The following is a 14,670-nucleotide window of genomic DNA, read 5'->3' as shown; positions in this document are numbered from 1 at the left end:
ATTTCGTTCCATTCAACTTCACTTCACGCATCCGTCACGTCCTTGACGCGCTTTACGTCCAGCGTCTTCCCCCCATAGGCTGCTACCAGCTCGATGACCTTATGGATGGCCTCGACCTCCTCCGGCTCCATACCTACACGTAGGCAGGCCCTTAGATGCCAGTACGTCGGGTCTTGAAGATTCTGTGTCATAATCGCGGGGGTCACGACGAGCTCCGTCTCCTGTACATCGAGGATGCGATGGTCCGAGAGGAAAAGGCCATAGGACACGTTGACCGATATCCATGCTGGTAAGCGCAGTGTTAGAAACTCGAACACCCAGACAATATGGATATGGGCTTCAAGGGATGAACTCACGGATATCCTTGTGGGCATGTAGCACCTCGACGGGGGCGCCCACCTCGCTCTTATACAGCACCTTGAGCACAGCCGCGGCGCGCTTCGACGTCTCGGGCCCGATCTGCCAGTCCTCGCGCGAGCAGGACTGATCCGTGTCCTCGGGCCTCTCGACCTCCGAGACTGATGTGACGGCCTCGATGACGACGGGGATGCCATTAATGATGATGCACTTGACCATGGCCTCGCGCAGGCGGCGGATGAGGGCTTGGCGCTCAGTGGGTGTCTGGTACTGGGGCTGGGCCACCAGATGTGTGTAGAGACTCCCAGCAAGCTTCTGTTGGCCTGAACCGATGAGCGAGGCGATCTAGATGAGCAGCCTGTCAGTCTTGGTCTTCCGATAGAATCCCACTCAGTGACGATTTGGACTGGAGTTAGTTGAAGCGAAAGGTCTTCATACGACGGTCAAGTACCATCCATGCTCGCGGAATCGCGGCGGGAAGCCGGCCTCGGCCTTTTCGAAGAGCTCTGTCAGAGCAGCCGGCGTGGTGGCCGTGGTGGGAGTGCTGGTCAGCGCGGTGTTGGTAACGGTATCGTCCATCATAGCTGGTCGAGTCGCCATAGTGCTGACATATCGTAACGACCTGGTCCGATTCTGAACCGCCACGAGGAGGCCCCTTGGTATTAAAGTAGGCCGAAATGGACTGCGACTTGGGGCTCTCAAGGGGTGGGATCGGGAGAGAGACCGCACCGCTACTTTGCCCGGTCGGACAGTGCGAAAGAATCTCATTAGAATGAACGCGCCAGGTCGTTAGGTTGGACTGTGTCTATAGACAGTTTGCGAGAGCACTATCTCTAGGCTGTACGAGGACGGGATGTTGCGGGCGCGGGAGTTTGCTTTCTGTTCATCTTCCGGTGAAACTCTTCAGTCTCCAAAAAATGCTCTACGAGACCATTTAATCCGACCAAAGCTGGCGTACTCTTCTCTGTACCACCTGAAGCCCAACGCTTGGTAAGTTTCCTGAGTACAGACTCCAAGAGAGACAACATCCTAAAGAATGAGAAAACAAGGCTGTCTGACGATATGCATCAGCCCGGATAATGACGGAACCAGAGAGCAGAGCCCGGCTACCCGGGCGACCATCGGGGCAACACTGTGCCTCACCGGTTGTCTTGAACGACAAACGAGCTGCGTGCGCATGGGTCTTATGGTGTGTTACTCAATGATTTCTTGAATGCCATTCGTCCACGTCCCTTCCCCTTCGTGTCACCTAGATCAGTGAGGAAGAGGGGGTGATCAAGCAGGCTGGCCGTTTGAGAGGAAACAAGGCAAGGCTACCTACCTTAGCTATGACTACTACCGGCCAGAAATTTGAGGCACCCGCATCGCCGCTGCAGTTGCTTTTCGTACGCTCGCGCAAAGCCGATTCGTTGCCTACTAACTATAGGGAACGTGTTGCGTCTGTGTTGGTTGCCTGTGCAGATGATGCGACGCTCCAGAAACGAAAGTACGCCGGCTAATTTCCTCTTAACTAAACGAGGTCATGACTCCTATCTTGAAGAGAGTGTTATTATTCACGTAAGTGTATTGCAACAAGCTATGGTGACCACTACGGGTATCCTCAAGATAGGGAGAAAGTGAAGATTGTCTCCCCAGCTAGCTTTCTAGGTAAGTGTTTTCCAGACTGAGGGATAGGTCAGCAGCTTACTTACCTTATGTCATCCTCTGCTACGGGCTTCCCAGGCTTTTTAAGTGTTCCTACGTTCGAGGGGACGCGGCCATCATCAATCAGCCTCGCATCGGTTGAGGGCACGACAGTATTGACTACAACGCCGAGATAACTCCCGCTTATATCGCTAATGCCCTCGTTGCCGTCGAGCCACCCGCCTCGGCTGTTTAGCTGGTATCCTACAGAATATGACAAAGCCTCCCTACGCCAACAGAAAGCATCGCTACCAAACCTAGAAGACAAAGAACCTGTCAAGCGGTTCAAACGCTCTCTCTCTCTCTATCCCTTCAACAGCTAACTCAGCTCCAAAAGAGCCGGGATTTGATCTTACTTCCTCCGCTCTCATCCCCCAGCGATGTTCAAAACCTATCTCACACCGCCCGTGCCTTTCAAAGGAGTGGCTAATCATTCGCCTAGTCTGCCGCGGCCGCTGCCGCCCGGCGCTCCGCCTCCATCATGAATCTGCTCACCTCGGGGTCCAGCGGCAGTGTACTCCTCATCGTTAACTTGTTTCCGATGACCTTGAGACCGCTGAGAGATCGCGCGCGGCTCAGGGCCACATAGGTCTGCCTTCCATCCCAGACGTTCTGGAGGTTAACGCTGACACGGTCGAGCGACAGGCTTTGGCTCTTGTGAATGGTCATGGCCCAGCCCGGGACTAGAGGGATCTGTGTGCGCGCCGAGTATGACTTCAGGACCTTTTTGTACCCGTTTTCGGTGGGAATGACCTCTGTTTCGATGTCGTTCATGTCGCAGTAGGGGAGGATGACGCGATTTTGGCCGTTTGCGAATATGATTACAGGGACTGTGCAGCGGAGAAAGAGGGACGAAGGTTAGCGGTTCGTGGCTACAACTCTTTGATTGACCCGGGACACGGGAGAACTCACAACCCTTGGCACCCGAGGGACCATTAATGTAGTTGGTCATCTGTTCGTATCTCGCGCATGCGATCTGAAAGCCGTAGGTGTCCCCTTTGTAGTTCCCCTTTTCGGGCATCTTGGGCTTGTTGCATTCGTCTAACTTCCGTATGAAGCGGACGAGCTTGCCCTGGCTGCCGTTGCACAAACCATTCTCGACGTCGAGCTGCGAGTTTTTCACTAGCGCGTTACTCTAGGTAACCTTGGAACAGGGTGTGCGATAGCGCGGCGAGAGGGGAGAGGGGAGAGGGGAGAACTCACGTTAGCCAGCAGCACAACCGGCATGCCAGCTTTGAGTTCCAGCTGCTTATCGAATCGGTTCTTTCGGTCTTCGCCGAGTTTTTTCGGGTGGTCCAGGGCATCAAACTGTTCTGGGCGGCTGGGAAGCTTGCCGAGCTCCAGGTTGTTGTAGTCCTTGGCTTTCTGCCTGCGGCCGAACAGGGCTATACCATTCCTGACTTCGCGAGGTTGCAGCAGGACGTTGAGATCGGCGTCGGTTGTGTGACCCAGGCGGATTTTCTGGAGCATCATTATGAATTTCTCATCGCTTTGCCGATGGATCTTGGTTAGATGGATGTATCTATTCGCCGAGGATGTCAGGTCTGCGTCCTCAATCCGACCATCCAACGGATCATGATACTCACTGAAAATTACAATCTGCCCAGGTCCGCGAGTTGAAGGCCCATTTTTGAGCATCTGGAAATGTAGGGTGCTCTCTGTCTCGAGGACAAAAGTGCAGATTGCGTTCCTTGTCGAAAACCAACTTTCCACACGCCGTTGAAGTTTGGTGGTCCGGGTCGTATGCCACCTCCTCAGTGCAGTACTCGAACGGTTGCACGGGGGATAGCTGGCAGAAGTCCCCGACCGCGATGACCTGGATGCCGCCGAACGGTCGCCTCACCGAATCCGCGGTCTGTTTTCTGCAGATAATGCCCCTGCCTGTGGCGAACCTCTCCCGTCGGAGCATTCCGAGAACGTCAGAGAGCCGGTTCAAGAATTCGCCCTCGACCATGCTGATCTCGTCGATGATGAGGACGTCGGTGCTCTCGATGCGGTTAAACACCGAAAGGTAACGCGACTTTTTGACAAGAGTCCTGAATGTCTCCTTCGGGTCACTGACGTTCCATCCAGCGTAGGAAAACGTTGTCCTGCCATCGATATTAGTGGCGGCCTGGCCCGTAGGCGCGACGAGGTAGACGATCTTTTCTTGGGCGCTTAGGGCCTTGTTGAGGGCCTTCACCAGGACCGATTTGCCGCAGCCGCCAGATCTGAGAGGGTCAGTCGTGACTTAGTTTTCCTCCTCCTTTAGGATTGATGGACCTACCCCGTGATGAAGAGGCTGTGACCTTGCATGGCCAGATCTAGGGCGTGCTGCTGTTCAGGGCATAGGGGAAATTCCGGGGCCGCCTTTGCGACTGCCGGGTCTTTCTCGCCTTCAGGGCGATCATTCTCGCGTTTGATATACTCGTTCGTTTGATCTGAGTAGCCCTTGAGAGGGAAAAACCCCTCCGATTCCCTCATTACTTCTTCCTCTTCGTCAAAACCCCTCTCCCGTTTGATCGCGGCCTCATGGAAACCATCCTCCTCCCTTTTGATTGCTGCCTGAGCGGAATCATCCTCCTCCTTTTTGATCACGGCCTCGCGAGCATCATCCTTCTCCTCTTTGATGACCACATCGTCATCATCCTCAATCTTGATAGGCGACTCGCGTGAACCACATTGATGGTTTGCTTCGCGTTTGACGGCTTTGGATCGATGGACGTCAGGATAAAAAACACCCGAAGGCTCCTGATCGTGCTCCTCCTGCTCCTCCCGGGGCCGCTTGACTGGAGAAGGCGCCGCGGCGGGTGCAGGCGAGGGTACGGTAGACCTAGTTTGATGTGCCGGGGAATAATTCATCAAAGAGCCAGCGTCGATCTCGAGAGCAAGCCCAGAGATGAGAAGGTCCATCTAATGTATGTCAGTCTCCTAGTTCACAAATGAGAAGGTCTTCACTCACAGCCACGTTGAAGCTCGAAGCGGTAGTGTCTGGATTGATTGCCGCGTGTTAGCGTGGTGGGGTTGACGGATGACGGAGTACACAGCCAAATTCCTGCGCGTACTTTTGTTCTCGCATCCTTCAGTCTGTTTCTTGGTATCGTTCCAATCCGTGAAGATGCCATATTTCCTGCCGTGCGCCCCGGGTCCGCGCAGGTAGTAGACCACGTAGTATTTCGGGGCGTGTCCTCTCTCGAGCACGACCGGATTGCGCGAGTCGTTGATGTAGTTCTTCGCGGCCTGCAACGCCTGCTCGGATGCAGGTCGGGGGTTCCCGACCAGCTGATTCCGGGCCGGCTTGGCCATGACTGTAAGTGTCGGCGGTATGATGGTCGTCCTCGAAGCTCATCATGAGATTGAAGTACGCGATAAAAGGAGGGAAGTGCCGGAAGCTAGGGGAAGGTTTCGGAGGCTCCACATCACGGCTTATGTCAGCCATTTCTGGTCGCGCATTGGCCGTCGGGCCTCCATAACGCAGTTCATTTCCCCCAAATCTTTGCTTTTTCGAGATTATCCAAGACTTCTTTAGAGGCGTTTTTTTATTCCTTGACGACTCATCGACAATAGGTAGGCTAGGTTCCTAGGAACTTTTCGAGCCCACATATCAGTATTCACCCTCACGAAATGTGACTATCATGAGCAATTGGTAATTAAGGCGGCAGCATTGCATCGCCTAGGCAGTCGATGTCCAAGCAATCCAGGTTGTCAATACCCCAGCCAAAGCTACATAAAAGGCACCCGCTGTATAAGCAACACCCCAGTCTCGATACACGGCTTGGGAAACGATAACAAGGAGACCAAAAACCACAGTGCTCCCGACTAGAAGTATCACAGATGGCGTGCCAAAGCTGGTATAGGGCCATTCCACGATTCGGAAGCCGACAAACTCAATGTCTGCCACTGCACGAATCACGGCAGTTTCAACAGGTGGTATGATGTCTCTAGAAACGTTATTAGTAAGTACCTCAAGTGAGGCCTTTCATCACTCGACAGCAAAGACACTGGAGACCTGCTCACTTTGAAGAATAAATCCATCTATCGTAAAGCACATCGTTCCCCACGGCTAGCTTTGGATAGACCAGGAGCATGTCCCAGACTGAAGCCAGCTTGAGCTTTGAAAGCTCTTTCAACCTATCCACATGGATTTCAACGCAGCAACTGCTGAGTTTGGATGATGTGAGGTCTTCTCCCCATGCCTCGTGAATCTCGCTGCCATGATGGACTGTATCCATTCTCAGGTTATGGTAGCAGCAAAACTCGCTGTCGTCGGGATTCGATGGTTCGGTCATGTCATATTTGTCGTTGCTGATCAACTTTTGGAGAGCCTCAATTCTTTCAGCAATGCTGACGATCTGGAACTGTCCCCGGAATGCATCCGACCTGGAACTATGCCGGCCTACGATTCTCAGCTTCGAACTTCAGGGTCAGCAACTATCTGGATTATAATTTGGATCTTGAGGTTCTATGTCCGAGAACATAAGAGATCCACTTACATTTACCAGCTCAAGCCTCACAGGGCCAAGCAATCGTTTCCACCGCCGAGTTACCTGCCGCGCGACTCCAGACAATTTATCCCATAAGCTGATCGAATTTAATGTATCTCCTAGTTTGATGGTGGAGATGACAGCATCCTGTTCTTTGCCCTCGCAGACCAAGACGAACGGGGCACTGGAGAACAGCGGTTCTAGTACGTCGCATATCTCTTCCCTTCGTTGGACAACTGGATCTGGCGGACTGGCCTTCCTCCTGACGATACGCCTACCGGCTCTTTTCTCGCAAGTGATAGGGTTTTCGGTTGCTGAAGAAGAAAATGTTACAGGAGGATCCTTTGGTGCCTCGGTTGTCCTTGGTGGATAGCCAGAGGGTCCTGTAGGAGGTCGTCGGGGTTCGATGGGGCCTGGTGCACCTACGGTGTCTGGACGAATTTCGAAAAATGGAAGCTCGTCGCCAACCTGGTCTGTTATGTTCCCTAAGTGCTGGCGCTGGAGCCCTGAGAGCTGGGTGACAATCTTGTGTCCTAATACATCTAGTGAGACGGCTTGATGGCGGAGAGAGATCGAAGGGCGGGATGACAAGGACATGATGGAGCTCGCGTCCGCACTGAGGATATTATGCGACGGTGAGGGTTGACTATGAATTCGATCGCTGACGGTGTGACTCCCGCTTTCTTCATCGTTAGCTCTACCGGCATGCTTGCTCGACACGTAAGCAGCTGGTGGAGGTGGAATCAGCGGACTTGGTGAACTCATTTTTATCAAAGATCGGTACTAGTTGTGCACCACGATTGAGTAGTCTTTCAATCGTTGCGATATGAAGGATTCTCGAGTGTTTTTTTATGTACGCGGAAATTCCGCCTGAGTGTCAACTATCTATCAGTCAGCCTGATGAGCAGCCTAGGAGTTGTTGGGCTGCAGTGAAGAGGCCATTGGCGCTTGAGCTGAGGCTATGCACTGTAGATCGATACAGCCTGCCGCAGTCTGGAAAACATACCAGTTGCCCCAAGTAGAATTACGATGGAACAGTTATGTTGAACTTCAGAAATGATATGTGCTTAAGATGCCTTGATCAGGTCCCTCAGATGGGATGTGAAAACAACGGAGATATGCTCAATCACTAGTTTCCGATTGAGTGTGAATCAAAGGAGTTCAGAAGTATAAGTTGTCTCTACTTAATCCTGGACTCAGGCAATAATAATTCAAGCAGTTTCACTATTAAACCTCTATGCTGAGCCGATGATAACATCAACCTCACACAGAAAATCACCAGTACCTACATATTACCTTTTATTGCAAAATATCGCCACGCTTCAACTGACACTCTCAAATAATCACTACATTGTATTCCAGAGCGTTCTTTTACAACAGTAATGACTTTTACATAAGCGAAATCTCATGGGCTGAGACGCGCATACACGAGCTGACATGCAGCGTACCCGACCTGCAGGCTCTCGTTGGGACGGGGCGAGAATGCTATGCAGCCACGCCGGGGAAGGACCAGGATCCCAGGAACGAGAAAGAATCAATGCGCGTATTACCCAGTAGCTGAAATCGCCTAACGACGATCATGAAGTGATGTAAATCAAGCTCACCTATGAATTGGAACCCCAGCTCGGGAGGAAGACTCGGCGCAGGTTGTGTGGGAAGGTGAGAACACCTATGATCAGATTGCCAAGACTCTGGCGTGATGCAGAGGTCTTTTTGAGAGAACTATAAGTGAGGAAGTTTCCCCGGCTGAGACATCGTCAGCAAACGTTGTAAAAGGTGATGGAAGACTCGAGAAATCGCCAAAATGCATCTCGCCATAGCTCTCCTAGTCCAAGCGACTCTAGCCCTCAGCGCACCCCTCGACGACCTCACAGCCTGCCTCCGCACCGCTTCCGTGCCCATCGCATCCTCAACCCCGACGCCATACAACCTCCGCGTCCCCGTTAAGCCACTTCTCGTCGCCGTGCCGACCACAAATGCCCAAATCGCCTCCGCGGTAACATGCGGTTCCAAGAGCGGTGTCAGGGTCAGCGCAAAGAGCGGCGGACACAGCTACATCTCGACTGGGTACGGCGGCGAAGATGGACATCTTGTGATTAACCTAGACCGCATGTACAGCGTGACTGTCGCGAGCGACGGGACGGCCAAGGTCCAGGCTGGTGCGCGGTTGGGACACGTAGCCACGGAGCTGTATAATCAGGGGAAGAGGGCGATATCGCATGGAACTTGCCCAGCGTGAGCGTCAATCTGAATGATCAACGATACTTGGAGCTTGGCTTACGCGCATCTCAGTGTTGGTGTGAGCGGCCACGCCCTCCACGGAGGTCATGGCATGGTCTCCCATACCTACGGCCTCGCAACAGACTGGATCAAAGCGGCGACAGTCGTCCTCGCCAACGGCACAATCACGCGCTGTTCAGCGACGGAGCGTCCCAACCTCTTCTGGTCCATCCGCGGTGCGGGCTCCTCCATGGTCATCGTCGCAGAACTGGAATTTAACACCTTTGCCGCGCCGGAGAAGGTGACGTATTTCGATATAGATCTTGTCTGGGATACGGCGAAGCTGCCACAGGTTCTGCTGGATACGCAGGAATTTGCAAAGACTATGCCGGCGGAGCTGACGATGTCGACGACGTTTAATAACGACGGGAGTTATCTGAACGGCGCGTATGTTGGCGATGATGCGGGCTTTCGCGCGGCGGTGCAACCTTTGCTTGCAAAGATTGGTGCGAAAGTGTCTAGTTCCAAGACTGTTGGATGGATCGACTTTATCAAGCACTATGCGGGTGTGACGGATATCGACGTGACAACGGCAACATACAACGAGGTAACTTGCACCTTGCACACCGAAGCTGCAAAAGGGGGGAGACCTACTAACGCGGTCAACAGCACGACAACTCCTACGCGTCAAGCCTCACAACACCCGCGCTTACAAAAACGACCTTCCAATCCCTCGTTGACGCCATCGCTAAGAACGGCCTCACCGCAACCCGGTCCTGGTACATGCACATGAACTTCCACGGGGGCGCAAACTCAGCCGTGGCGCGGCCCCAGACCAACGATACCGCCTACGTTCACCGCGACAAGATGCTTCTCTTCCAGCTCAAGGATGGCGTCTCGACGAGCCAGACGTATCCCTCCGACGGGTTCGCGCTGCTCCAGGGGTTGAGGCAGAGTATTGCCAAGGGGCTGGGCAGTGATCAGTGGGGGATGTATGCGAACTATCCAGATTCTCAGATTAGTGAAAGCGAGGCGGTGCGGTTGTATTGGGGGAGTAATCTGAATAGGTTGGAGTGGGTCAAGGCTGATTATGATCCGACGAATTTGTTTCGATTCGTGCAGTCTATCAAGCCTGCTGAATAGGACGTAAGCTTGTGTAGCGAAGTATGGTTAATTGAATGGGGGAGAGCGGGTGTCGCGAAGAAGTTCCTAGGAATGGCATCTCTTGGATGAGATAAATGGAAACCTTGCCTGATTGATATGGTATTATCCAGTAAGGCATACAAACTTCAATCTCACTCCTTCAATCAAGAACATGGCGGTGAAGCAAACGAATAAATAGTCAATATGTCGTGCTAGGATCGAGAGGGAGTATGAAAGTCGAAGACTAGACAAGAAGTGCTAGCAGAAAAAGAAAGAAAACAAAAAAGGTACACATGCATATACTTGGCACATGGAGGTATGAAAGATGGCAAGTATGTAGCTCAGCTTAAAGTAGGCAGTCATGAGGACAGGGCTTCGTGGCCTTTTACATTATAAGATTACATGTACAGATAGGTAACAATTACTCGAAGGGTGTCGCTCTAGGATGCACCATTCGTCATTGCCATGATTCAAGATTCATGGGTTCGCTCAAGCCATGCTAGGCACGGTCGCGCGGTAGCCCAGGACGCGATGAGTCCACAAGCTGCTTCGGCGCGGTGTCTTTGACAACTCGAACAGGTACACCGCCGAAACGCAACGAGTGAAGGTCGTCGACTGCTTCCTGAGCGCTTCCGGAGCGATCGCAGGATGAAGCACAATGCAAGCTTCCTCAACCCCGAAGACTCTCCACAGTAAACAATACAACTAATCGATCTTCGATTGGTATGTTGCTTGAAGAGCATTCAGGCACATAGAGACAGAGAAAGACGAGGGTATCAAATTCGAGCGAAGCATGTCTGCCCAAGTGTCGCGGAGGGGGTCTTTCTCAAACGCGATCAGTCAGTCTGCCGTGTAGCTCGTGAGACTGCCCTCAGCTTGTGCGGTCTATCCTCGGTCTCTGTTATTGGCCGTGTTTATGTGCCAAGCAGTGTCGAGCGCACTTGTTAGGTCTGCCTACAAAGCCCGTCGATGGATACTACCGAGTGAGGAACAAACTTTCGCCAGTCGCACTCGGCAGGTTCCATCAGCTTTAGAGCAGATAGACTGACGGTATCAAGGCGCAGCCGAGGCCCTTGGAGCTGCGTCTTCGAATAGCCACACGCGTTGTTGTTGCGCGGGATACCCATACCAACGACAAAAATAACTGAGTAGAGTTGCACAGATAGCACACAAGGTGCCATGGGTCAACGACACAGGAGCCGTGGCCTGTCGCGAGCTGGTTGATCATTTGAGCTGGCCTCATCATCGATGGTCGAGCATTCGGAAGACAGACGTGTTTCTGACAAAACATTCTTCATCCTGGACGCCGCAGCCCAAAGCCAGTCGAGTAGCCCGATCGTCGCCGTGTCCTTGCATATCGGCAATGATGCGTGCAGCAGCATTACAAGACATTTCCAGCGGCGAGGCAGCCGGTGGGAGCTGCTGATGGGATTCCAAGGGACGGGGAGGTGTCTCACTACGACGATGATAGGGATGCGGGCTCCTGGACGGTTCCGAGACAGTGTTGGGTGCCGAGCCAGTTTGGGAGGAGCGATTGAGACTAGCGTCGGCGAGCACGGCGAGCCTGTCTAGATGGGAGGCTTGTTGGACATCTGGAGTTGGAGTAAGGGTGAGCACCGGCGGGAGCAGCGAGTCTCCGAATTTCCTCTTGGATGCTAGGTGCTCGTTCTCCGTCTCAGACGAGAAGCTCGCCTTGCCAAAGTGTTCTTGTAGCGGAGGCAATTGGGTCGGTGATGGCTCGAGGAGGATGGGTGTATTGAGGATGGGAGCGAGTGTCGTTATATTTGACGCACTAGGCGAGCCCTTGCTACCTTCGTCATCGAATGATCGCAAGTGTGCGTCCACCTCTCCATTCGATACGCCTTTGCTGACGAGCAGGGCGCGCAGACGAGTATTCTCGGTCGCGAGTCGTGAGTTCTCAAAGGCGACGTCTCGAGCAGCCTTTTGCATCTGCAAAGAGGCCTGAGTCCCCCGCTTCTCGTAGTCCTGGACCTTACGCTGCAACTCGTCGACAAACTCTTTATGGCGGGCGCGTGATCGTCGTTGATTATCGCGTATTCGAATGGCATTCGCGGACTTGTCGGTCTGGAGCTGTTGCTCGAGTAAGAAGTCAGTTTTCGTCGTCGAGAGAGAAGAGATGAAATTTTAGCTGAAGTCCAAAGAAGTTTTTTTTTTTTTTTTTTTTCCTGGCATGTCACCCGGACCCCGGTAAGGGAACGGGAATCACACAGAAAAGAGGTTCGACCCCATCGACTTACTCGACCACGTTTAGCCCTCTTAGCTTGAGGACCGAAAAGATCTTGATAATCTTGCTCCGAAGACATGGTGTTGACTGTTGGCCTGTTCCATCCGAAGATCCCGGGAGGGTATGGACGCGGAGACGAACATTCGGTGGGCGGTGAGGCAGGTTTAGAAAAACAACCTGCTGTGATTTTTTTTTCGTGGTGGTTGGACGGTCGGGGGGTGGGAGGTGGTGACAAACACCATGGGAAAAAAAAAGGAACAAAAAAAAAAAAGAACCAACCCGCGTCGGCCAGCAAACCCGCTCGTTCTGGTCTGCCGATGACTAATATCACCAGCCAGCCAATCCGCGCCTACTTGTCTGAGTTTTCCGTAGGCGCTAAAATCTGATTGGCAAATCAGACGGGCTTCATGTGTATCCATAGCGGGTCTAGTGGGGGCCCAAGCTCCATTGCCCCAAACATGGCATTTCTCACTTTTCACTCTCACTCTCAGCTTCCCAGTGAGTCTCACTCTCACTCTCACTCTCCTGTCCTCCCGTGGCTGGGCTAGTATGTCTCTCGGTGCAACCTCCGACCACTCATCATCAAGGACGGCAGCCACTGCATTGTCTCGTTGGAGTAATCCATGATGGAAGAGTCCAACAGACACTCGAGAATGTCCCGGGCATTCTGAGACCGAAAACCGCTGGGTCACGTTGCTGTTGCGCGCTCTGGATTCACGAATAATTCGAAAAGGCCTGGCCCCATGCCTGCTAGTGCGGGAAGCTAGGTATTTCACTTTTTTACCCTCCCTTTTGCCCTAGCAATTCTTGAATGTCACTGGGGGCATGCTAGTCACGCTCCTCTTACGACATCCCATGGGTCCACCTAGGTATCTCGTCTCCATATGCGCGCCGAGTTGCAAGGATTCATCGTGTGGAGTTCAGGGTCTCGTTCTACGGATAGAGCTGGCTACCGTGAGTGGAACCATTCTATATATGGATGAGTTTGGTCAACTCATCCTGTTACGGGGAATAAGTGAGTGATAACCAAACCGAAGATGCAACCAGTGACACGGGCTCGCCATCTAAGGGAGTCGGGTCTCGAACTATTTCTTCGTGGGTTAAATGGGAAACTTTGCGGGAGATGCATTCTTTGGGTCCTTCCACCCAAGACCCCCTGCTTACAGCTCAGTAGGGCTGGTCTCCTCTCCCGGCGACAGTCTCCCTTGAATACATGTGTCCAACAAAGAGTGACTTGTTTCTAATTCAGAACAATCCTCGAGTACATCAGCAATCCGCGGGCCAAATTCCCAAGCTCAACAGCCCCCAAGAGGCGCTCAGACAGCACTCGGGTACGTGGGCAGTGCTCGTTTACCGGCAGGCTGGGAAGGGATGGACGCAAAAATGGGCCCAGATTTGTTACAACAACAATCATCCTCCCAACTGAGACAATCTCGAGGGATTATTTTCACCTTCGAACACCCCCCAGCATTTCTGGGCTATCAAGATAGAAATGGCATGAAGGATCTACAACCGCTGGCATAGTAAGTTTCAGTGATTGGCGCTTTGGGGCCGTGAGTCCGATGCTGTCAACCTGACCAGACCGTCTGATACCAAAGATTTCGTGAATAGAAGACCCTTGATTGCAGCTCCCATAGATGGCGCCAAAGCGTGTAAGTCGCAACGTCCCACTAGATAACATAAGACTTTACATGGAACCAGAAGATTGAAGGCGTAACCGTTCCGCTTCGACTTGAAGCAATGAGAAATTCATACACACGTGCCGTTAAAAGTCAAATGGTCTGTTACATGTCTACGAGGCAACTGCCGATGGTGCGTCCGCTTAACTAATACATGTCGCTAGTCCCTTGTTTTTGTTGCAACAGTCATTGGTGCTCATGAGACTACGGTCGTGGTCGACGAGTAAAGCTAAGGTATGCCAACCTGAAGTTGATCCAACTATGAGCAAACAGTGTCCATCAAACTATACATTCTCAGAGTCCTTTTCTTAAATCAAAGGGTTTTGAACGATACCTTCCTACATAGACAGAGATATAGTGGGAGTGGAGGCAATAAAACTTTGTCTTATCCCACCGTTTGTTGACTGAGAGCCTATGTAACACAAAGTCTTGCAGATCTTTCAGTCTTTGTCCACCCGAGACACCAAGCCTCGGCCTTTGAGGACACCTGGAATAAATAACGGTCTGGGGTGGCGCCAGAAACTTGACTGAGACTGTCAAAGAATACACGTAAGCTTCCCGCTCACCCAGACGCAATGCGTATCTGAGGCCGTAAGCTGCCATTAGATATTGAATCGAATTCGATTTCTACCATAATTCATGGCCGACCTACTCGCACATGTGAAGAAAGGTGTACACCTACATCAGGGTTACAGTCGATGTTGTGCAGAGACACAAGGTGGGAGTAGAGGTCCAGTCGAGATGGTGCACGAGGGTTGGTGCGCCGATTCTGCCATTGCAGAGCTAATAACAGGACTTATTATGACAGTCAGTGGCGTTTCCTTACTAAGCAGCGGTTGAAGTCGTCCAAAATTTGAATCTTCTGGTATACATGTCAGTA

At 52.4% G+C, this 14,670-nt stretch overlaps 5 protein-coding genes across 5 annotated transcripts; 1 reads left to right on the top strand and 4 right to left on the bottom strand.

Moving 5' to 3' along the window:
* Nucleotides 1-23: 23 nt before the first annotated feature.
* On the bottom strand, nt 24-939 carry CPAR01_08045 (uncharacterized protein; the record flags this gene model as incomplete). Its single annotated transcript, XM_060492314.1, has 3 exons — nt 24-286; nt 357-702; nt 796-939. The coding sequence occupies 3 exons, from the start codon at nt 937-939 to the stop codon at nt 24-26; spliced, it is 753 nt and encodes a 250-aa protein (XP_060348684.1).
* A 1,539-nt stretch (nt 940-2,478) lies between these two features.
* On the bottom strand, nt 2,479-5,325 carry CPAR01_08044 (ATP-dependent DNA helicase PIF1; the record flags this gene model as incomplete). The annotated part of the gene is made up of 7 exons (XM_060492313.1): nt 2,479-2,870; nt 2,953-3,148; nt 3,244-3,562; nt 3,627-4,250; nt 4,307-4,932; nt 4,982-5,010; nt 5,085-5,325. The coding sequence occupies 7 exons, from the start codon at nt 5,323-5,325 to the stop codon at nt 2,479-2,481; spliced, it is 2,427 nt and encodes an 808-aa protein (XP_060348683.1).
* Nucleotides 5,326-5,692: 367 nt separating this feature from the next.
* Nucleotides 5,693-7,268, bottom strand: CPAR01_08043 (uncharacterized protein; the record flags this gene model as incomplete). The annotated part of the gene is made up of 3 exons (XM_060492312.1): nt 5,693-5,960; nt 6,037-6,428; nt 6,513-7,268. 3 exons carry the CDS (start codon nt 7,266-7,268, stop codon nt 5,693-5,695), a joined length of 1,416 nt encoding a protein of 471 aa, XP_060348682.1.
* Nucleotides 7,269-8,307: 1,039 nt separating this feature from the next.
* CPAR01_08042 (uncharacterized protein) lies at nt 8,308-9,866 on the top strand (the record flags this gene model as incomplete). The annotated part of the gene is made up of 3 exons (XM_060492311.1): nt 8,308-8,738; nt 8,796-9,330; nt 9,393-9,866. The coding sequence occupies 3 exons, from the start codon at nt 8,308-8,310 to the stop codon at nt 9,864-9,866; spliced, it is 1,440 nt and encodes a 479-aa protein (XP_060348681.1).
* A 1,242-nt stretch (nt 9,867-11,108) lies between these two features.
* On the bottom strand, nt 11,109-12,190 carry CPAR01_08041 (uncharacterized protein; the record flags this gene model as incomplete). Its single annotated transcript, XM_060492310.1, has 2 exons — nt 11,109-11,963; nt 12,125-12,190. 2 exons carry the CDS (start codon nt 12,188-12,190, stop codon nt 11,109-11,111), a joined length of 921 nt encoding a protein of 306 aa, XP_060348680.1.
* Nucleotides 12,191-14,670: the final 2,480 nt, after the last annotated feature.

The sequence above is a fragment of the Colletotrichum paranaense genome (assembly GCF_030867605.1).
Source record: "Colletotrichum paranaense strain IMI 384185 chromosome Unknown Scaffold_6.1, whole genome shotgun sequence".
Lineage (NCBI taxonomy): Eukaryota > Fungi > Ascomycota > Sordariomycetes > Glomerellales > Glomerellaceae > Colletotrichum > Colletotrichum paranaense.
Note: the sequence above shows the minus strand (reverse complement) of the source record. Positions and strands in the feature narration are given on the sequence as shown.